At 37.6% G+C, this 23,956-nt stretch overlaps 3 protein-coding genes across 3 annotated transcripts; 2 read left to right on the top strand and 1 right to left on the bottom strand.

Annotated features, from left to right (window-relative positions):
* Positions 1–619: 619 nt before the first annotated feature.
* On the bottom strand, positions 620–12,489 carry C7H2orf80 (chromosome 7 C2orf80 homolog). The gene is made up of 9 exons (XM_053471678.1): positions 12,373–12,489; positions 10,830–10,922; positions 9,919–10,000; positions 9,053–9,126; positions 8,397–8,481; positions 8,060–8,137; positions 2,746–2,833; positions 2,452–2,537; positions 620–850 (listed from the first exon to the last, which is right to left on the bottom strand). Exons 2-9 carry the CDS (start codon positions 10,868–10,870, stop codon positions 770–772), a joined length of 615 nt encoding a protein of 204 aa, XP_053327653.1. The 5' UTR covers positions 10,871–10,922; positions 12,373–12,489; the 3' UTR covers positions 620–769.
* LOC128502000 (gamma-crystallin 1-like) lies at positions 5,554–7,436 on the top strand. Its single transcript, XM_053471679.1, has 3 exons — positions 5,554–5,584; positions 6,490–6,732; positions 7,102–7,436. Exons 1-3 carry the CDS (start codon positions 5,576–5,578, stop codon positions 7,375–7,377), a joined length of 528 nt encoding a protein of 175 aa, XP_053327654.1. The 5' UTR covers positions 5,554–5,575; the 3' UTR covers positions 7,378–7,436.
* A 2,327-nt stretch (positions 12,490–14,816) lies between the features above and the next one.
* On the top strand, positions 14,817–22,093 carry SGO2 (shugoshin 2). Its single transcript, XM_053471675.1, has 7 exons — positions 14,817–14,881; positions 15,682–15,844; positions 16,526–16,701; positions 16,886–16,963; positions 18,636–18,721; positions 19,140–19,324; positions 19,644–22,093. Exons 2-7 carry the CDS (start codon positions 15,709–15,711, stop codon positions 22,031–22,033), a joined length of 3,051 nt encoding a protein of 1,016 aa, XP_053327650.1. The 5' UTR covers positions 14,817–14,881; positions 15,682–15,708; the 3' UTR covers positions 22,034–22,093.
* Positions 22,094–23,956: the final 1,863 nt, after the last annotated feature.

Consider the following 23,956-nt stretch of genomic DNA (forward strand, 5'->3'; position numbering starts at 1 on the left):
GGAATCTTCTGGCTCAGGGACAGAAAAGGTATCGACATGGATAGATAGATCCAAACTTATGTTGGTTTTGGATATTGTTTTATTTTGTTTTTCAAATATACAATGCAAGGACAACTGTACATCACAAACAAATCAACAACATTGAAGTACTTTTTGTAATATTCGAAAGAAGGCCCAACAGACTGTAACAGGTTTATGTTAGAATACTGATAATAGATTCTTCATGACGAAAACCATATTCCTGCTAGGTTTGTATACAGAAAGGCATGTATTTAAGGACAATGTATGGGCATAGGAAACCATGTCTTCTTAACAACCCCTGTTCTATTACAGAATAGGGTTTCATGTATTGCACCACATAATATTTCCTCGTGCGAACAGGGTACCTGTTCGATCCATGTGTGCACCTAAAGAGGTCGTGAAAAACATGGACTGTTGGGGACATCTTGAAAACCAAGGTTGTGAACCTTAATAGGAAATATAGGGACTGACTAAAATTCCATAACAGTTCAAAATCAGTAGGGACATTTTCAGGAAATTATGGAGTCTGGAAGATATATCATGAAGAGCATGCAACAAAACATGAGTGAAGAGCGACCTCTGGAGGAGACCACTGAAATATAACTTGCACCTATCTTTATTGTTGTTTTCTGCATAAATAACATGAGGTAACTAAGTCCAATCACAAATGCAGTTGTGTCCATATTGTGCAAAATGTATAAACGGTATAAATAAGAAACAAAAAAAAAAACGAACATCCAAGGGCTTGTTATATGTCTTCACTGCCTTCTGCTTTAAAATGGTCCTGGTTGCCTTCTGTCACAGATCCAGTGTCTTCTCTTCCAGATATCTACAGATATTAGAATAAACAGTTGTGACACGTGTGTTGTTGAAACAATATCTGTCAAACCTGTAATAATTGTAGAGCCACAAGTGACTGAATGCCCAAACATTCCATCATTGGAGAGTAGTGGGAAGCTGAATTACACCTATGGACTGAGATGTATGTCATAGCAGGGCCGTAACTTCCACAAGGCAACAGGGCATCTGTCCCTTACGCTACAAAGTGAGGGGCACACTTGAGCTGCCCAGATGTGGTTCCCCTACACCTCGTGTGCGTCTCTATCTGCTTTTGGACATGTGTGTGACATCAGCCAGGTGTGCAATCTCTGATCTTACCCCAGGCACCAAAATCACTAGTTACAGCTCTGTATAGCCATGTATAGAAAAAAATAGTCTCTCCTTCATCTGCATATCAATGGAGATCGCTAGCCAAGAAATTTATGGAGCTTAATAGGAACTTAATAGACTTTTCTCACGTATCTCTAGAATGTGATAATTTAAGAATTCAAGTCAGTGTTTTAATGTGCTAGCATTTTTATATTAAAATGTCACTATTAGTTACAGGACAAAGGTATGCATCATATCACATCAAAGGTTTGATTCATTAAAATAGGAGTTTGTGGGCTAGGTAAATATTTTAACTTCCTACCTTTGCAATGTAACTTAAAGGGCCAACCCTGTAAGCCCCTTCTGCATGATGGATTAGGCATTTTATATATATTTAATTTTACTAAAATAATTTTACATATAAAATATATACGATAGAATAAATATTTAACACTTTGTTGCACAGTTTGTTGCACACTACCAGAGAATTGTTGGACATCCCATTCCAAAACCACGGGCTTTAACATGCTCCCCCCTTTGCGGCTATAACAGCCGCACTCTTTTTGGGAGGCTTTCCAGAAGATTTTGGACTGTGTCTGTGGGAATAAATGACTGGAAGGACTGACTCGCAATTTGCTTTCCAATTCATCCCAAAGGTGTTTAGTGCGGTAAAGGTGAGGGTTCTGTGCAGCCCACTCGAGTTCCTCCACACCAACTTGTCTTTATGGACCTTGCCGTGTGGACAGGGGCACAGTCATACTTGAACAGGAAAGGGCTCTGACCAAACTTTTGTCACAAAGTTGGAAGCATACAATTGTCTAAAATGTCTTGTATGTATGATGTAGCATGAACATTACCCCTCAGTGGAACTAAGGAGACTATTATCCTTCCTCCACCAAAGTTCATCCAGATTCATCTATCAGATTTCCAGATAGTGAAGTATGATTAATCACACCGGAGAACACATTTCCACTGCTCCAAAGTCCAGTAGCCCAAAGTGGTGGGCTTTACCAGCTGACTCTTGGCATTGAGCATAGTGATCTTTTGGTCATATAGTGTATCGCATACCACACAACTAGATCTAGGGCTGGCAACACAAAGGGGCCAGTTCCAACCCACATAAATGTTTAACCTTGCCAATGTCAGTATGAAGAAAGATTGCATAAACTGCAAATCTTTCATTACAAAAAAATGTGCAGTCTCCAAAGCTGACCTTTTTGGACCCGTATATCATTTTTCCCCACCCCTGGTCATTGTGCCATCATATCCATACAGACTTACTGTTTCCTGATGCTCTTGCTGTATAGTTTTTGGATTATGATGTTTTGCCGAAGTATGTTCATTTCTGCCGGTGGACAATCGGGTACCTGGAAGTTAAAAAGTAATTTGCACATTTATTCTTCTGAATATGTGAACATCAGCACTGCTTTGCCATTCATTTGCATGTTTTTACACAGTAATCTCAGTGAGTAATTCTTCTCTACATGCGCATGGAAATTTCATTGCTTATTCTTTTCTTTCTATCTACACTAGCTAACAGTCTTAATTTATTTGTTGATTATATCCAGTACTCACAATGCTTCCAGGCATGTTCGGCAGCCTGTGGGGCTGTCAGCATGGCGAATGGATGTAATGAAAGATTAAAGGCCTGTGTCAAATGACCCTAGAAGCAAATCAATAATTAATGAGGATAAAAGCGGTGGTCAGCATTCCAAAAGACTATTCATAACCCATTTAAGACCTAGTCTAAGATATCTTTTTAGTATATGGGAGCATAAGGTAAGCCCTTCATTACAGGGAGACCCAAGATCTTAAAAGTACCCAATGTTTCCTGATGCACATGTGGGCATATAATATATATTTATTTATTACTAGAAACAAAGTATTTATTACCTTATCAAACTTATATTTGTTAATATATCACAACTTTTCCCATAATAAAAATGTCCAGTTTATACCTTATAATCAATTTCATAAAAGACAATATGAGACCCTTGAAATGAAGATGGTTATGTCACTACTGACCTTAAGTGTAAAGTAATATGGTTTCACTTGTATGATATGTTTATATAGTGTCATGCCTCTTAAACCTGTATATTTTTAAACATAGTGTTAGTCCAATAAATAGGGTATTAGCAAATTAAATTATGCTCGGCTTGTGTATGTATTTTGCTTATGTGCAAACTTGAAAGCCCAAAAGTAACCTTTTTTAAAATTATTTTTTTAAACTACATCAATGAAGCTTTCTTTTTTTGGATACAATATAGGTAGATGCTATGGCAGATAATATATATGTAAAAGCATGCATTGTTTCCAATAACAAGGCATTTTTATACAAGTTAAATAGATTAAAAATCAACAGGAATGTTAAAACTAATATTAAAAATAATAATTGAATTAATTTTAGAATTGTCAATTTTTAATTATGATAAATAGAAATTAAGTGGTACACATAATAAGGATTGTAAATATGCTTGGAGTATTCTCAAAAGCCTGCAAACTAAAATGAAGAAAAAATAAATATAAAAGCTATTCAGAAATAGCCATTTGCTAAGGAGCCCATTTTTTTATTAAGAGCTTATTAAGAGTTAATATACAGTTTATGCAGGGTGTTTGTTTAAGAGCTCTGCAATTGGTTAAATATTTTATATATGTCAAAACATTTCTAGACGCATCTTTTCATGGTCTAGAATGGATGTGTAAAGCCCATCCATTTAAGTTGCCCAAATACTCTACACTAGTTCATTAAATGTCCAAGAAGCCAAGAAGAATGGATATTTGAGTTTAAACAACTAGTTGAATTCTAAAACATATATTGTCCGCCACTGTTAACACCAATTAAGGCTTAGAAAAGTCAATTAAGCCCATGGTATCTGATTCCAGATTCAAAGCTACAGGCATATATGCCCTAGCTGGGCATTTTGATATAAGTACTTGTAATATTCCAATGTCAATACAATCCACCAAACATGTTTATAGTAACAAGCCACCTTGTATAGTCAGCTTTACCATAGAAGCAGATGGAAGAGCGGCCTGTGGGATTTCCTTGACCTGTGGGTTCCCATTAGGAAAGAGACGCCTTTTAATCAAAATGTTACACTTTGTATGAAAAAAGGCACGTTCGTATACATTAAGTTCCTTAGGTGATAAATAAGCGAATGGACCTGAATGGATCACATCATCAAAAAAGAGCCCCTATACATCCTCTTGTCCCTAAAAGCATATGGCTGGTAACCGTTGGTCATTACAATTACAAATAATCATTATTTTTGTGAAAACTTTTCAATATTAAAATTAATAATGTTTTGCTGAGATAAGTTTTCAAACCCTTTTTTACAAGCATGTAAAAAATACTGGTTTTGACCAAGCCATCCAGAAAAGTAACATGGCTCCGCTCGATAGCATTAATTTGGTGTTATTGTTAAAAATGTGTACAACTATCGTATAGGACATCGATTATATATCTTAATTGAGACCCATTATTTATAATAAATGGAATACCCCAAACACAATTACACTGCAATAATGATAAAATAATATGCCACAAACAAGGTCACAGTTTCCTTTAAACCCCTTAAGGACAATGGGCGGTCCCTAAACCCATTGAAAACAATGCATTTTGTACGGGCTTTGTCATTAAAGGGTTAAAGTGAATTAAATGATGCTAAATATATGTAAAAGTACTATATACATAGAAACACCTAATGGTGAAATAACCTTGGTTTAACTACCATGAGTTAAATCATGTTGACTAATATAGCAAATTGTTAATTTTAAACATGGGCCTTTTCTATAATGATACACGTACTGTATAATTCCTAAAGAACAAATTCCATTAATATTCCTATGTCTTAAATTTGAATGTATTTGGATGCAAGATGTTAGTAGTTTTACTTGTATATGCCAAAACAGATATTGGAGGAAAAATAATAGCAAGTAAATATACAATTGAACCGTTTCATTACTACTGTGCTGCTATGTAATTCTACTCATTTTATTGTGTAGGCCTTTTAATTTGCAACGCGTCTACGTGTGATAATAGTGTTTTAGATTTGAAAGTAAACCATTGTTGTATCGTGCTGGAAACATGCATGCACTCTTACCAATGGCTGCTCCAAAAATACCGTATTAAATCTGCTGACCTTATATATGACGCTTGACACGTCTCCTTTGTTTTCGGGAATTCTACACAGCGGATTTTGCCTAAGCGTTAACTACAAAAAGAAAATTCTCCAATAAAGCGTGACAGCTCGTGTCACTCAATTGTGTAGGTCTCTTCTGCTGAGTAAACTACTCATTGATTTATGCAATCAGCTTTGTGACTCTCCCCTAGTCCTAAACAACAGTATATAAGGGGTGCCCCAGGTAACTGACAAACACATCTGTTCCGAGCTCAAAAGCCAAGATGGGAAAGGTAATGCTAATATAGGGGTTAGGCATAAAAGGTTGTCATGCAGATATGATATTGTATTATTATGTATGACGTTATCAAGGTTAAACTATGCCCATATTAACGTTGTACTACATTTATTGATAGCATTGACAAAGCTGTGTAGGTGTAGATAGAGTATAACTTAAAGTATAACTAGGCTCCTTATATTTACTAAGTCTTTGATTTTAAGACTTCAAAGAAGCTACATTGCAGAAAATATAGCGTTTCCCCAGCAGAAATGGTAGATGTTTCCACAAAGTGGTTCATAAATGATTGTGACATGCATAGGGTTAATTCAATTTTAAATCAGAACCTTGTTTTAAGAACCTTAGCCTTAAGTTAAGGAAAATTGTGAGACAGTAGTATATACCTCCTGTCTGTGAAAACAGCCCAAGCCAATTGTCCCCAAAAGGTAGCCAGGGGTCTACTGGTGGCTCTTTGGATGCCACCAGGTAGTGGCTGGTATGCTACATGTTTAGAAGAAATAAGATAGTATAAATGTTATTTCACAACTAAGCCTCAGAAACACTCATTAAATTGAAGTTTTAATTCTTTTTCAGTTTCTTTGCCAGTGTTTAAAATATATGGCAGAAGATTCTGCTCATTCCGCTCATAGATTATTCATTTTCTATATTAAATTCAATGTTAAAATACTCCACGTTTGGAGATGATGTTTCTGGTTTGTAGTTTTCCATCAAGAAAAAATATACGTTAATAGATTGCCTCATTAACAACATAATAATGGTTACATTGCCAAATATGAGGTTACTTAGTGATAATAATATAGAAAATTGTAGAAAAAACATTATTTTTGTGTTGGTGGAACATGTGATCCAGTTTTTATCATTAGTGCTTTGATATTTATTATAATGTTTCATCTTTATCAGATCATCTTCTACGAGGACAGGAACTTCCAGGGCCGCTCCTACGAGTGCAGCTCTGACTGTTCTGACCTTCACTCCTATTTCAACCGGTGCAACTCCATCCGTGTCGAGAATGGAAACTGGATGCTGTATGAACATCCCAACTACACCGGGCACCAGTACTTCTTAAGGAGGGGGGAATATCCTGACTTCCAACAATGGTTGGGATTCAATGACTCCATCAGATCCTGTCGTATCATCCCTCAGGTATTAAAGTTTACAGGACCATTTTCTTATATATATTCTGCCATGGTAAATGCAAACTGAATAGCTAAAGCTACGTCCACCAGGTTTTACTTTGGTAATAATGGTCCCTATAACTTTCCATAAAAACACTAATTTCATTATATGCATACAGAACGAATAACAAACATCCTTCCTAAATGACTGCTACTAATAAAGGGACTTTGCCTGTTACAAAACATTATATGACTAATAATGTATTTGACAATAGTACAATAACTTGATGTACTCATAAAGTTATCTAAAGTGTGTCGTTTGAAGAATAGATTGTTTCAAATAAGTTTAAAAGCAGTGTTTGTTTTTATTAACAATTACCTCATCCTTATTTTATAGCAAAGGGGATCCTATAGAATAAGGGTCTACGAAAGAGAAGATTTCAGAGGGGAGAGCATGGAGTTCTTAGATGATTGCCCATCTGTCTATGATCGTTTTAATTATCATGATATCTACTCTTGTAATGTGTTTGATGGCCACTGGATCTTCTACGAGCTGCCCAATTATAGAGGACGTCAGTATTACCTGAGACCTGGAGAGTACAGGAGATTCACCGACTGGGGTGCCATGAATGCTAGAGTTGGCTCTTTCAGACGTGTCAGAGAATCATATTAAACAAGTTGTTGATAAAGCTGATGCCCTAGCATTAAAATAAAAAATAACAAAAAACCTAATTTTGTTAATGACTCTGATTTGAAAGTACCTTGATATTTTGATACTTTCTCCACAAATGTCAACAAATGGTGGCATCCAAGAAACCTAATTACAAAAAAGGTAACATTTTATACTTGGATTATCAGTATTTGTCAATGTCTTCGTTGGGTTAGAATTTAATGCAACACTCGGTTTAAAGCGGAATCAATCAGGATCATAGTGGTTCAACAAGCTATAGGTCATGAGGAATATTAATATTTTTTTTAAAGAAGTACATATGAACTAGGGAAAGGATTTCTGAAAAATAAAATAATAAACCAGAGCTTCCATATTAAAAAGTGGCTACCTATCCCAAATCTAGTCTACTGACTGAAGACTGTAGGGTAGCTTAAAAAAAGGTAATGGAGGTTGAGCATTTAATATATATATATATATATATATATGCCCGCTCAAGTCCCACCCAGTTTCCATCCATCCCCTGCCTTAAATACGTTATAAGAAACAAATTTAAGATCATGGGGAACACCACAGGTCTTTTTGACCTTGAATGTAAATGTAGGCATCCTGTAATATACATTGATAAATAACACCTTGCCTTTATTTACCATATGGCATTGAATAATAAGTCATACATATGGCTTACCCTTGTCGAACTCCTAAGCTGTGTTTGTGAATGTTTGCTCCCATATATTTCAAACACATTTTCAACTGGCAGTCTGTTCTGTTATAAAAGCATTACAGAAAACTTTTGTAAGAGTCTACTACTTCACCAAAATATAGGGTAGTATACAAAAATAAAATAAATAACAGCAAACAAAAAGTTTACCTAGAAGCATATACGTTATGAGCACCTTCACAACATTGCGGAATAGTTTGCCATGGTGCATGCTTTATTTTAAGATAAAGATATAATATTACTTGTTAAAATAAATAGCATCTAGGAGGGAAATATTGTCAAGAGAAATTGTGCCTGTTCTTACCATTATTATTCCTGCAAAGCTGGATAAAATCATAGCTTCTCTCTCCATCCGGCCTGGGTATTTTTGTTGGTTTAGAGGCATCTTTCTGTAAATCAAACACACATTATATATATATATATATATATATATATATATATATATATATATATATATATATATATATATATATATATATACCTTCCAAATTATTGTTTAAAAAGAAATTTTACCAAGATCAATTTCTTGTAATTTCCACCCATTATTAGTTCAGATAGTTTTAATTTAGCATTCTTGGGAATTAAAAGAATAAAGGTTTGCAAATTTGCATCAGATTAGGGGAATATAATCTGACCCATCCCCACCAGATAATAAATAATACTTCTCACTACAAAAAAAATTAAATAAAATATGATGCACTTGACTTTTCTTCAAGTAACCTATCCATATAACAAGGGTAAATATACCGGGGATGGAACCTATGACCACATAGGAGTCCACCACCACTTCAATAATCTCCATCACAAAATCAAAACCCAACATATTAAATTCTATTTATTTATATACTGCCAGCAGATTCTGTAGCATATCAAGCTACAGTAGCTTGCCACTACTTTCAACACTGTTTCACTGATGTCCATGAAGAAAACAGTCATGACTCTTTAAAAAAGAATACTTACATGCTCCCTTTTTTCAGCTCTTCAGAACTATTAAGCCATTGTAAGGCAACACCAATAGCCAGGTCATAATGAGCCTTTAAAAAATGTAATTTTTAATTAATTATCTTATGGCATTAAGTCATGCGTAATACACACTTCCTACTAGAACACAGAAAGCACTGGCCCAAAAGTGTATACCCAGCCAATGGTCGAGAATAGAATGGTTTTGAGTGGTGCTTAAAAGGTTAAACAAAAGCAAAATGAGTTCCAATAACTGAGTAGAACTACATGCAGCTATACACGGGACAAAACTGAATCATAGATTGGAGAACTACCGTACTTAGGGATTCTTTCAGTACTGCTAAAGAGCAGGACTATGTGACTGGCCTTAAGGAGCCATTGAAAAAGTAAGCATCACTCAAACTGTTCACATGGGGATGGCATTATTATTAAAATATCACTGGATTAACAATAAGACTATTTTATATAAAGTACATTGCCCTGTGCGTGCTGAAAGCTTTAGGTCTTCATTAGTAACCTCGCCACAGCTACCCTCCTATAAAAAACTTAAGATAATAAAAAATATATCCCTTATCCAAAAATATGCATTCTTATTAGCTATTTGTATAGTTTAATTTTTGTAAATCATACTTAGTTCTCTTTAAACAAACAGTTGAAATAAACAATTGAAATCTACTGTTTAAGCCATTTGATATTGTAGGAGATACAAGCATATTGCATGCAAGATATAACAAAAATTCACATTGAAATATTACCCTACATTTATATCCTAAGCTGCTTTTTCTGATAAACATAATTAGTAAATATTTTGGTATATCTGACATAACCTTTCCAAATTTATTATATGACATTTTTGATTTAGTTACCACATCATCTAGCGATTTGGATTCCTTTCGTCCTTTTGGATCAAATTCCTTTTCTCGAAGGGTAGTACCAACATAGTCACTCCTTCAAACAGAAAGTGCATTTGTAACAATACTAGATACATGAACTGTCTATATTAACTCAATATGTTGCTATCTATTCATAACACAAACAAAATGTTGCCACACAAAGCTAATACGTTTTTGAAGAAAGCCTTTTAAAGGTTGCAGTTGGAGGACCTCAGTGTCTGCCCTCTAACTATGCTGAAGAATTGCATATGCTACTCAGCTCAGGACATCAATGAGCAAGAAATGAACCTAAATCTAATCGTAATGGATGATAGCCTGAAATCGGGGGACTAGGCACCTTTTATTTTAGAAAATCAGCCCTGCCAACCTAAAAAATAAAAATAATTAGCAAAGACTAAGGAATCTCAATATGTGTAGCTTGGAGGAAAGAGGAGAGAGAAAAGATGTTACAAAAAAAATGCAAATACATAAATGGCTTTAGCAAAGTACAAGCGGGATGTTTATTTCATGTGTGGAGAAGCATTAGAACAATAGGTCATAGTCTACAACTAGAGGGTCAGAATGTAAGGAAATTTTCACTGAGGGGCTGGTAGATAAGTGGAACAGATGTGGTCGAGGCTAAAACAGTATGGGAATTTAAACATGCATTGGATAGGGATAACACTACTTTGAACCTAAGATGAGACCTAGGAATGATTAAGGTCTATGTCCTTACATTAGGAAAAATATGCAGACTATGTTATAATTTAGCACCTAAAATATCTATCAATTCATTATGAGGTCAAGCGAAAGTCTATCCCATTCATCATAAATATCCACTCAAAGGAAAAGCTTTTGGATGTTTGGAACATTGTGTAGTATACTGTCCACATAGCTTTACTCACAGGAGTTTTTCTACTTCCTTTTTCAGTCTCTTCCTTTCCATAAGAACTACTGTAACTGTCACGTAAACACAAACAGAAATAAGAGGTCCACACCTATATCCAAAGGAAAGGAAAGGTTTAGAAATCCATAACATGTCCTAGTTTTGCAATAAATGAGCCTTCTGCATAGGTAGAACATATGTAAGCTGGAGGTAGATGTTTGACACCAGGATCTTATGAGCTTTAGAGCCGGTGGTGTAATTCTGCAATAGAATGTAATGGCGCTCCAACTGAGCACCATTACACTGAAACAGGTTTGAAATGCCCGAGCAGAAGTTTTGATATTTCCAGTGACTTCATCACTGACATTGCCAGGGGAACCCATTCAAAATACCTCTCCCACCTCCTACAGCACTGCCCAGATACCTAAAAAAAAGTAAATACAGTATACAATTGGAAAATGTTTTATGTGGATAATTTGAATTGAGGGCAACTAAAATAATTTGGGGGATACTGTGGAACATAAAATAATGTTTGTTTCTGCAGTCACTTATTTTCTGGGCGAGAAATAAAGATAAACAATGCAATGTATGCATTTAAATGGAAAAACACAATGTAACCACAAACTTTGGGGAATATTAGAGAAATTGCTGCAGAAAAAGTACCAAATTACCCTTCTTTGATTTCCTGGGTTGTCTACTACCAGTCTTGGCCCTGTAGCTTTCCCAAAAAATGACAAAACCTTTGCAAGTGGGCTATACTTGTCTTGGTATTTTTTTCTGCAGTTGCACACATGCTGTTCAAGAAATTTAAGGCCACATGGCAATGTATGTGTAAAGAACACACAAAAAACATAAACGTACCACAAATTTTGGAATGGACTGGTGATAAAATGGCTGCCTGAAAAGTGTCAAAATGGCGCTGATTAAGTACCTTAGGTTTTCTTCTTTTTTGGTAACATTTAGTTTTATGTGGTGGTTTCAAGATCTGTGACTAAAGTTACAGTCACACCATGGTACAGAAAAAAAGCTAATAGATATATTTTGGGTATGTTTTCCCATTGGCCCTAGCTGCATATAATTTATATACACGTGAAACTGTGAAAAACTGCGTTTTTTTTGTTTTCGAATTTTATTTTTACAAAATAATGTCTTACATATATGAATATGGTTTAAATAAAGCCTTACTTGCACTTAAAAAATAATATCTTATTTGTGTGGTTAAATTAATTGCCAAAGAGAGAGAAATTCCACAAACAGTACATAATAAAAACATGAAAATCGCTCTGGTCATGCAGTGTAAAATAAACCTGGTCCTGAAGAGGTTAATGAAGACAGAGAATCACAGAGGAAAAGATAAATGTATGTGAAGTGGACTTATACAGAATTATAGAGGGAAAAGAAAGAGAATGAGAAAAATAAAAAATATATGAAAAAAAGAGAGAAAAAAACCGAATAAGTTTTATTGAAAATAATATTAGTGAACAAAGAATCTCAAGTCTCCCAAAGCATAATAAACATACTTATCTCTGCGAAATAAATGCACCATTAGAGTTTCTGCCTACCTGCCGGTAATAATCCTTCCTTAGATTTCTATTCTTGTCTCTGCTGCTGAGGGAGGCAGAAACAGGTTTGTAATATTGCAAGGCTGATCCTTTTTTCTCCAGAGGTTGCTATGGAACCACATGACTCATTGAACAAAACACTTGAGCTATGTGAGAGCTGCAAGGCCCTGGATTAAATGACCTATTTTATTTCAAATTATATTGGATTTCTAAACACACAAGCAACATGAGACCTCCTTCCTTTTTTTGGTTTAATGGCGAATTAATGTTATAATCATTCCTGGGAACGCCAAATGAGATCTAATACCGATACTCACCAAAACCTTGACTTGTCCTTATTTAAAGATACAATTGAGTTAACATACTGGTGGCACCAATTGGGAGTCGTATATTTGACCTTGACCACAGCAGTGTAGAATAGGAAGGAGTCGGTTCCATACTATGTGACCCTGAGAATCTGCCCCTTCACCCTAAGGTTGGGGCAAAACCCTGAGACTTAGGGTCAAGCCATGAAACTTCCCAGGTATGGTTATGATTACAGTTTGCAAACACTTTCATTAAATTAACAGGTTACCAATGCTTGGGTTCTGAGGCTATTGTTTTCCAAATATAGTGGACAATCCCTCCATGATATCCAGAACCATCAGTCCTGCTATAACTTTTTTTTTTAATATAAAATTTTGGTGTGTATTAGAATGGTTAACCTAATACCAGGGTAGGTCCTACACCAAATAGTATCCAAGCAAACTGTGTCTTTGCCCTCACTCCTATACTTAGAGTACCTATGTAAGAATAGATGTCTTGGGCAGGGGTAGGCACCATTATTGCTCATGTTGGACATTTACTGGGGTCTGTGGTGGACAGTTTAATGATGTTCTATGGACCTTCACAAACCTTTTCACGGGAACTGGTGTCCTTGTACAGATACCTTGCTTACCCCTGCTCTTGGGACCACCCTCATGCAATGCAGAGCCTTCCATTGCAGATCTCACCCTCTTCCTGGTTCAGGTGGCCCATACAGTTTCCCTAATCACTTGGTGCAGACCGTCCCTGCCCAATAACATTGAAAGTTCAGAAAATGCTTATTTATTAATACAGAGGGAAATATGTTTTGTTTTAAATTATTCAAATTGTTGGGGTTCCACCAGCTTAGCAGTCCTTTGTTCCTGCCTCTTGAGATTTTCTACTTTCCTCATTGACCTTAAAATGGCTGTAAGAATTGTGTGTATTTTTTTCACTGAATATCACCACACCTGGGAACTCGTGGGCTCCGGCTACCAGGAGCCTACCCTTGTGGGATGTGGCCAGGATTGCTCACTGATGTCAGCGGGTGTTCTGGCTGGTGTTGGGGGCATTCCCGATGCCATCAGTGGGTGTTCCTGCCAAAATCAGTGGGCGTTCCAGCTGACATTGCACGAAACATTCCCATTTATAGGAGAAATGGGTGGGAAATGGGGCGTGTCAGGACCCCACTCCCACGAAGCGGAAGATTTAGGTGTTGACCAGAAGAACTGGAGCTCCTCCCGGAGTTCTCCAGCCCAAACACAGAGCGTTCCTGGGTATTCTCAATATATTATTTAATGGTGATAAAATATTGTGCATTTTATAATCACGTTGACCATAGTCATGACATACACACAGTTAGCAGAACACATCTCCTGCACTGAAAATAGCTGTGGGCAGGGGAAGGGGCAAATACCCCTCTATGTATGGCTGGAGAGTCCTTGTAAATACTGTTTAAGAATGTAAATCTGCTATACACAAGCCAGGTCAAAAATATTATAATGTTTACCTATTGTGAAAAAAATATACAATGGAGGATTTTAGTTGCACATTTGTTTCATCTATGTTTTCGAAATGCCAGAGAATGTAAAACTCTAGAAGTGAAGCGAAATGGGAACCGCTGACGGTGCACAATTTTGTCCCCTCTTTATTCCCGTAGCAGTATTATAGCTGCGATCAGTGGAAGCTATGCCGCATACTTCCAGTAAGGGATAGGATGAAGGTGCAAATCCTCTTCTGATTTTGACTGTTGTCACACACGTTACCATGGCTGTTAAAATAATAGAGAATAATCAGATTTATCATAATAATTTATCATAAACTGATCACTCTTTAAATATATGCACGCGAAGCAAATATGGGACTAAATGTGCAGCAGTCACCATATAAACTAATGGAACGCTTCTGCCACTATCAGCACTTTCAAACAGAATGCTGCTTTTTAAATGCATCGCAATGAATAAACACCAGCAGCTTCTGTAACAGTTGACAGTCTGCTTTAGGCTCTCGCTTGTTAAAAGATTTCACTAAACGCCATCAGAAGAGCGTTGGACTTATTTTGCCCTAAACAAACATGGCGGCTACGTATACTATGAAAAGCACGCCTATCGCTTGGCTCGATTGGTTAATATCCCTAGTGTAGCCTTTGCGCTTGCGCGCAGGGCAGGCTCGAAAATTTGAATTTTGTGAGCAGGGACGTAACGGCTGTTGCCCATCTATTGAAGAGGTAGGTGTAAATGGGCTTGGATTTATTACTGTATCTCCTGCACATCCGAGTATTTTTTTTTTTTATGTATTATTAATGATTCTGTGAGTATTAACTTCATTCTGTTGCATTCTGTATGACGAATGCATCGTGCTCACTTACCTGGCAGTTAAATGGTTAATGTGTTCAGCATTTCCTGAGTATCTGCAAGGCTGGGCTTTATATATGTAGTTCTGATCGTATGGGGTGATAAGTAACTAACTTGGGGCAGGGGTTATGGGGGTGGCGGATCTGTGGCTATGGCAGTACCTAAGCATGTAAATGGCTACAAATGTGTTGGTTTTTAGGCAATTTTAAAAAAAAAGTCATTTCTACTGCCTGGGCGGATGAGCATGGTGCTTCTGTGTGTCGTTTTAACGTGATGTGTAGACTGTAAGCTCTATGCAATAGAGATCTTGTTTCCTAATGTATACCTGTATATCCTAATCAATAGACCCATACATCACGGTCGCTATTATGTAACTTCACCTTCCTGTCACCCTCGGGACAAATGGTTAAAGATGAGGCTACGAGATAAAATGCTAGTTGTACAGAGACTGACAGATTGTGTACATGGTGTGTTTAGTGTGACAACCTGTTATAATGTGTGGGTCGTCAGGTTTTTCTTCTTGCTGTGTCTCCGTACACCAGCATTTAAAAACTAGATGAATAGCCGGCCAGTAATTAAATACGTTTGCAGCCGAAGCAAACCTAGATTTATATTGAAATATTCTATCATTTTAATTCGTATTTATTTGGCTTTTTTTTTGCTCTCTTTGCAGACTGCATGTTCGGGCTGTCGTTCGGAAATGGATTTGCAGTCGAGCGCGTCGCTTCCCGCTCTGCAAACTATGAAGGATCGAATGCGAGAAAAGATAAATGGTTCCTTAAAAGCGGCCAAGCTGAGCACTTCACTTGCTGCCAAAATCAAAAACAAAACATTGAGTACGTGTCTGTCATTGGGGTTTTTTCCCTCGCAAAGCTGAGACATGCTTTTAAAGGGAGACTCCAGCCATCATTTCACTTCTAATACATTTGATAGCTATGGGATCCCTTGTAGAATCCCCATATACATTTGCCCCTTCCCTTGCTATTTTTCGGGCAGGCGATGGATTCGTCCAAATACTTCTCCATTGGTGTCTTGGTGAACGCTGCGATTGGGGGGCACTCTGCTCTGAGTCCTGTATTCATGTATGGAAAGTACTTCCATGGATTTAAATAGGAGCATTTTCCTGCTGCTATTTGGCTGCTTCAAGTACTCAATCGCAAGAATGGTCTGGCCATAGAGGATTAGGGCAACTGTAGAGCCACCACTTTTTGCATCGGATGTCTTCTTCAGTAGAATGCGTATTAAAGAGTACTGAGAGAGTATATGTTCTGTGTACTGGGAAAAATGGGGACAAGCAGCTCTGGCCACTGTTTCTCTTGGAAACACACATTAACATGAATGCTTTTTGAAGTCATTGAGATGAAATGTGCCACCTCAGCTTATAGTTGGGTGAATAAACCATATTAGAAACCACAGCTATGTTTATTTGCTTTTCTGTTAGTGCTCAATTGCGTGACCTCTAGTGACATATCAGAAATGAATTTGTCTTACTTTCTTCCCCGTGTATCCTTTTACAGATAACTCCTCCATCCTAAAGATTTCCCTAAAGCACAATAACAAAGCTTTGGCTTACGCACTGACGCTTGAGAGACAGAAGTCAAGGAGTTTGGAGAATGATAAAATGTTCCTCCAGAAAGAGGTGAAGATGCTGCATTTTCAAAATGCCCTTCTACGCCAAAACCTGAACATTGTGGTGAGTCTGAACATGAAGTTGGGGTTGATAGCATTGCTGGTGCCCACCGGAGAACATGACATTTACAATGGTAGCAGCCACGGGAAGATACACATGCATTTATATTTATTAATTTGTATTCATGTCTAGTCAGTGTTCTAGTTATGATCTGCTACAAACATTTTTATGTATTTATTTTATACAGAACAAGATACTAAAGGATATTGACCTGTTTATGGATATTCAGTTGCCAACCGCTATCGAAATCAGCAACAATGCTGAGGTAGGTCTGTAAACCCCGGCACTACAGGTGCAACTCTGTGGGGCAATTACCATGACTATCTTTTTCTAGAAATTGGGAAAGCAGATTATATTACATACATTTTTCTTAAATATGTTATTTACATTAACATTGCATGAAACATCTGTGTTAGAAGAATAGCCAAAATATACATTGTATGACCAAACAATATGTTGACACCTGACCATCACTCCTAGATGAGCTTGTTGGATAACCCATTCCAAAACCATGGGCATTAATATGGAGTTTGGCCCCCTGTTTGCGGCTATAACAACCGTGTGTTTGGATTTTGCCCATTCCGCCAAAAGATCATTTGTGAAGTCAGGCGCTGATGTTGAGAAGACCTGGCTCTCTATTCATCCCAAAGGTGTTCACATAGCGTGCAGGCCACACGAGTTCCTGCACACCAAACCATGGAGCTTGCTTTCTGCACAGGGACATAGTCCTACTGGAGCACGAAAGAGTTTCATCAAGTTGATGCCACAAAGTTGGACGCATACAACTGTATGCTGTAGCATTAGCATCACCCTTCACTGGAATCAAGGTGCCTAGACCATCACTCCAGCTGATACTTGGCATTATGCATAGTGATCTTTGGCTTGTGTCCAGCTGATCAGCCATGTCAATCAATTACATGGAGCTCTTGATGTGTAGTGCCTGTGCTGTTGTTGCCTCCAGAGGAAGTTTGGAACTCTGCTATGGAGTTCATGTGATCCACTACTTTGTAGCTAGACTGTTACACCTACATCTTCCACTTCACAAAGATAGTACTTACAATGGGCCGTGGACAGGTTTAGCAGGGCATAAATATCACACACTGACTTGTGGCATTCTATGACAGTGCCATGTTTACTGACCCACTGAGATCTTTTGTACGACCCGTTCCACTGCCAATGTTGGTCTATAGAGATGGCGTGCCTACAGGCTTGATTTAAAATGCCTGTTAGCAATGCGTTTGGTTAAAACTCCTAAACTGTGCGCTATTTAGAACTGAGTCTGTATTAACATAAATAGGAACACTACAGAGTATGTGAAGAAGGCATACTTGAGTATGCTTCCTACTCCTAGTAGAGACTGCCAAGGGAAGGAGGAAGATGACACAGAAGTCTCGTTATCTGACGACAGTAACCGAATAATGTAGGCTCCAATTTGCATGCAGTAAAATGCATTGGAGTACATGCAAAATTATTTCTAAAATCATCTAAAACCTTGTCTGCTCTTGTTAAATGTTAACTTTTAGTAACAGACACCACTCGTATTTTGTAGTCCGTATTGATCATGATTTAAGATGCATCTCCCGTTGCAGTAAATTGTGAAGTGAATGGTTACATAGCATTGGAAATATGTCGGCGTATAATGAATTATCTCTGCATAAAACAGGTACTTCAACCTGCAACCCAAGAACTAAGTGACAAAGGAATATTTAACACAAGTGTTCTAAATAACATGAATACAGTAAGAGTTATGCTCAATGCCGATCCAATGGAAGTAATAACTAGCCTAATATTTTCTGAAATGAAGACACTACACAAATGTATATGAAGTCTTTGGTAAACTGTGAGATGCTTTTTAATTTCTTCCAAGGAATTTGCTCTATACTCTGTGTAGCTTTTTATAGCAGTGATTTTCACATGTTTTTTGATTCTTACACCAGTCTCTTGATCTGGAATCGGATGAGCGAAGAAGCAAACGTTTAAGTCACCAAAGCAGATTTTCTTCGGATGGTGGTCAAGGATTTCGGCAAGTGTAAATCCTTTGTGTATTATCTCCGTTGATGCTCCATTGGCAGAGTTCATGAGGTCTTTGTTGCTTAATGACATTTAAGTATACATTACTCATGTCAAAAGTAATGTTTGCACAAGTGTTATCTTAAGATATTTGTTAAAAGTACTTGCCTTCAGTCCTGATGGGCAGAACCAGTTACCGGCCATACTCATAATACACCGACGGATCCTCTTTATGGTTTTAAAGTTTTCATATATCATGGGTACTCGTTTATAGACCTCGAGTTACAATTTGGTTTTGTTTCCAAACTGGCAATTATTTGTAGTCTGGTCGTTGGGAGTTTTAGTCATATAACCGCAAGCTGTTCATGCATCTGCCCTCTATTTCTTTATAAAATTGTATGCATTATTGGTGTTTGTACTTTGTATTTTAGGTTGACGGGAGTTGCTCTGAGAGTTCCTTCAACATCTGTAGGAGATTGGAAGCAAGAGAACAGAGTTTCATTAAGCTTGGGCACTGAAAATGCGACAAACAATGTCTGTTCTCTACAGCCCTCCGCTAAGAGAGGCACATCACAAGGAGCGGAGATTAATAACACTTCTGCTGTAACTTCCACAGGTAACCAGAGCAGCACTTTAACCCCTTAAGGACAATGGGCGGTCCGTAAACCCATTAAAAACAATGCATTTTGATGTACGGGCTTTGTCATTAAGGGGTTAAGTGAGAAGTACAACTGCTTTGCCAATATTATTTCTGAGCCATTATATACGTTCTACTATATGGCAAGAGAGCGGCTCACAGCAGTGAAGAGCAATATTACGTGCTGGAAAGATGTACAACGTCCTATTTATATTTCTATCTCCTACTAAAAGATCTAAGTATCCTTATTGATATCCGTTCACACCTTACCCTTTCTAATGTGTTTCTTCTCTTTCAGAATGTCTTGCATCAAATGAAGCCGCTAACAGCGATGGTGCATCTTCTTTAAACAATTGGGAGCTTTCTAATGCGTTTGCTGAATCATGTAGCAGTAAGGACATGTCGGCTTTTGTGACAAAGAGAAGAAAGCGGTCCACCGTGTCTCGTTCAAGTACCCAATCTGTAAAATCCGACTGTAGCCAACGAAGGTGCACAAACGGTTCCGGTAGAGAAAGCAGTGCCAGCTCACAGTGGGAGCAGGCGGCAGATATTGCCGTTCGGCCGGATCTAACTTATTCAGAAGCCGGTGCTGTAACCGGTGCTCCTCAGGATGATTATACACAAAGCTGTGACATTGACAGAAAAAGAAACAGCCGATCCACAGTACGCTATTCTGGTTCACAGTCTTTAACAATGGATTATGAGGAAAGCCGAGACCCAAACAGTGAAAATAGACTCCATACACAGCATGAGCGAGTTCCAGACAAAGTACCATCAACAGATCGTGTAGAACGCCACCCGGGACTAGTAAATGCTGAACCAGAAAAAACAGTATATGCAGCAGATATGGAAATGACCACTAGTGACGCTGCTGCAATAGTTGCTGTCTCTTCTAAAAACAAAGCTCAAATTAGTAAAGACAAATCAACTGTGCCTTCAAAATGTGATGGTACTTTAAGAAAGGTGAAGCATTCAGCAAGGGAGAAGGCTAAAAGCAAAAGTAGTCTAAAAACCGTTCCATGTGTTACTGAAGAAGCCACAAAAGCTACAATGAAAGAGGAAAGTGGGTTTGACTCCAATATAAAGGTTACACGAGTTCAAGATGGTCAGATGACCTTACAACCAACCACTAAAACTTATTTGGATACACAGTTGAGTAAGAAATTTGAAGGTCACAAAACACGCGTTTTAACACAGCCCATTAAACAAGAACAGCACAGTTTCTTTGTAAATGAAGTAGATGCGGATATTATAATGGAAAATACAAACTTTTCAGACACTATTGTTGCAAGCTTGACATCTGCCAATGAGATGTTTGCGTTAGGACCTGATCAAATGGAGACCTATCCTGCTCCAGAAGAAAGACCGTTAAAAAGAGTAAGGTATGATTCTTCAAAACAAAGAAAACTAAACACCGCTACTAAAGTATGTGATGTTGAAAGTTCTAAAAAGAAAAAGTGTAAAAAGCAGAAACCAAAGATAGACCCAAGGGAACATGAGAAAAATATAATACAGGGAAAACTAGACATGGTGCCCAAGGAGACTGTTGATGAAGTGAAAGATCTCAAAAAAATGGAGAACCTATCTGGTATTGCCCTTTGTAATTTGGCAAGTAGAGAAACCCAAATCCGAAGAGAAACTTATGTGGTGGACGCTACTGGAATAAATCGTTCTCCTGCACCTCAGCCTGCTTCTAAGGGAAATGGTTTTCATAGTAGGAGGGAAACCTATGTGGTTAACCCTTCTGATGCGCATCATCTCTCTGCAGCTCAACCTGTGTTTAGAGAGAATAAGTTTAGTTGTAGGAGAGAAACCTATGTGGTTGACCCTTTTGAAGCATACCATCCTTCTGCAGCGCAACCTTTATCTAGAGAGGATAGGTTTAGTTGCAGGAGGGAAACCTATGTGATTCCTGAATCCGCTCCAGCGGCACTCAGTATTCAGAAGGATGCTCAGGGCTCTGAAAAAAAGAATGTGAACAATCCGGTGCTGAGCTGTGGACCTGCACTGAGCACTTCTGATCTTCTTGTTGGCCCAGATCCTTCTCAAGAAAATAAGAAAAGTGTGCATGCAAGAAAGTATAAAAGGGACACTGAACCATTCTTCGCATTTGCTGAAGGATCTCAAACATTGACCAATGGCTCTTTACAAAATGAAATAAGTGGCTTTTCACATTCCACATTTATTATGCGGGAGGACAAACAAGAGTTGTCTGACTGCTTAGGTAATGAGAATGTCACACTTGTCCAGGAAACCATGACAGATTTGCTTTTTAACCAGCCTAAGAAGATAACTGATCCGTTGGCGTTTTATATGTCAAATGAACAGGAATCTTTCATGTTGGATATGGTTAGTGAGTCTGTTCTTGAAACAATGCTAGAAAGTCCAAGCTTTTTACAGGTCTCCTCCATCACAAACAATGAAAATACTTCACTTGCTACAGACAGGTCACTGTTGCTCAATATTCCATTAGTGGAGCTCCCGGCATCCGAGGAGCCATCACGTCTTCCTGAAAATTCCAGTAGCCTGGATGAAACCATTGAAAATCAGCCAAAAGATGCAAGTGAAGGAGAAATGAATCTACACTGTAAGGACCTTGACCAAACATCTGACCATCAAGAAACAGGCAAGTATCGAGCTTTGAACATTGATTATAATAATGTTCCCCGACTATTGAAGCTTACATAATAGTGAGAACTTACTCATTTGTGTTCACTTATTCTGTTGTGATGGAATGTTCCTAGGAAACCCTTTAATTTTTAAAATTATTTCCCATGATGTCACAGTTCAGTCCAAATACCTGATTAAAGTGCTGTCTTCCATATCTTTTCTTATGATTTTTTTTATTTTTTTTGCAGCTACGAAACCTTTTCAGGACTTGACAAACACAACATTTGATTCCACCAAGACTTGCTTTCAAGAAGAAGAAGAATCAAAAGGATTTAGTAAAAGAAGGCGAAATCCTGTCAACTATAAGGAGCCAAGCTTGGGAAAGTAAGTTGTAGCAAATGTCCTGAGGTTTCCAGTATAGCATTTTTTTTTTTTTTACAATATTTAAAGCAATAATAAAGTCAAGCTCATGGCCAGAAAGGGAAAGCGGAAAAAAATATGGCGTTTGAATGATGAGCACATATGCTAGTGTACAACATTTTATTTTTCATTTATCCTGGTATATTTTCCTATTTAACATTTATTTCTTTTTTTTTTTTTTTTTTTTTTTTTTTTTTTGTCTCTGCATAGAAAACTCAGACGTGGAGACGAGTTCACAAACACTGAATTTCTCAATTCACCTGCCCACAAACGAAAACGGACTGGAAAGAAAAAGACTTCAGGCAAATACTCCTTGACATGGGGCGACTAGAACGCGATATTTCTTTTTATTCTCATTTGTCATTTTATATTGTCGTTTTTTTGTATATATAACTTAAATACGAATCCTACGTGAGATACAAAGCAGGTTTAGGGTAGATGCATTATACCTGGTTTGGTGCCATATCTGGACCATGTATACCAGACCAAAGTTTAGCGAGCAGCCAGTAGGCTATACTTATTGATCTGCTTTGAGGTCGTTAAAAAGGATTTTATATTTTTTTCACACGTATATTAGGAAAATAGTCATACGTTAAATGTTTTAAAGTAAGTTGAAAAATAATAAAAAAATGGTTTTGTTGTAAATAAGCCTGAGAAACTCGTATCTTATAGTTTTGTGAAACCTGACGAGAGTTCTCCATAGGAAAAAAATCCGAATAAGCCTGCTTCGGTTTTTCTGACGTTGTTTCATATTAACCTTGAACTGAACAACATTGTTTAATATTGAGGCTCGTAAAGTGATGTTTAACCGTTATCCCAACAGCCATATTTCCAAGATCTGTAGGTCATCAATAGAAGCAGGTGTCTGCTGCATGTAGAGTTACCTCGTAAAAATAGTAGCTGAATTATTTTGGGTGAATATTCCGTCCTTGTTTTAGCGGTCCTAATTTCTCTGGACTCTCAACGTGAACTCAGATGGGGTGGTCCCCTTGTCTTGCTTGTGGTACTTCAGATACTTCTCCTTTTGTAGCTTCCAATCATATCTTGCAATCACTTTTTTTACATGCATACAGAGTAGATGTATACAACCCTTTTGGTACAGGAGAGCAATGGTTTTAACTATCTCACTTCACTTTTGATTACAAAGGGTCACCTAGCAAGTTTCTCCAACATGAAAGATTTGACTGGGCCCTGTATAATGCATTATTTAATATGGAAGGAGACTGGAGAAATTTTGATTGAACCATGCATTATACAGGGGCAGCAGGCGCTCTTCCTGCAGCAGGCGCTCTTCCTGCAGCAGGCGCTCTTCCTGCAGCAGGCGCTCTTCCTGCAGCAGGCGCTCTTCCTGCAGCAGGCGCTCTTCCTGCAGCAGGCTATTTACTAGGGGATAATACCGGGGTTTAATAGTTTGTTGCATAGTGGATGATTGTTGTACATACTGCAATACTTGTATGAAGATGTTTTTGACTCTTGTATAAAAGTAGATTTTATTAATCTCTCCATAGTTAAATAAAGTGCCTTCAACACACGATTTAGGAGCATTTCTGACATCTATGTATATAACATTACAGAGTAATA

Source organism: Spea bombifrons, chromosome 7 (genome assembly GCF_027358695.1).
Source record: "Spea bombifrons isolate aSpeBom1 chromosome 7, aSpeBom1.2.pri, whole genome shotgun sequence".
NCBI classification, from domain to species: Eukaryota; Metazoa; Chordata; class Amphibia; order Anura; family Pelobatidae; genus Spea; species Spea bombifrons.

Bases quoted from the DNA above. Each gene is read 5' to 3' on its own strand.
- LOC128502000 (XM_053471679.1), top strand. The intron at 6,733-7,101 runs GTATTAAAGTTT...CTTATTTTATAG, and splicing joins CCTGTCGTATCATCCCTCAG to CAAAGGGGATCCTATAGAAT.
- C7H2orf80 (XM_053471678.1), bottom strand. From the start codon at position 10,870: ATGGAAAGGAAGAGACTGAAAAAGGAAGTAGAAAAACTCCT. The intron at 8,482-9,052 runs GTAAGTATTCTT...TTTGATTTACAG, and splicing joins GAGCTGAAAAAAGGGAGCAT to AAAGATGCCTCTAAACCAAC. The intron at 8,138-8,396 runs GTAAGAACAGGC...CTTTTATAACAG, and splicing joins GCTTTGCAGGAATAATAATG to AACAGACTGCCAGTTGAAAA.
- SGO2 (XM_053471675.1), top strand. From the start codon at position 15,709: ATGGATTTGCAGTCGAGCGCGTCGCTTCCCGCTCTGCAAACTATGAAG. The intron at 15,845-16,525 runs GTACGTGTCTGT...ATCCTTTTACAG, and splicing joins AATCAAAAACAAAACATTGA to ATAACTCCTCCATCCTAAAG. The intron at 16,702-16,885 runs GTGAGTCTGAAC...TATTTTATACAG, and splicing joins GCCAAAACCTGAACATTGTG to AACAAGATACTAAAGGATAT.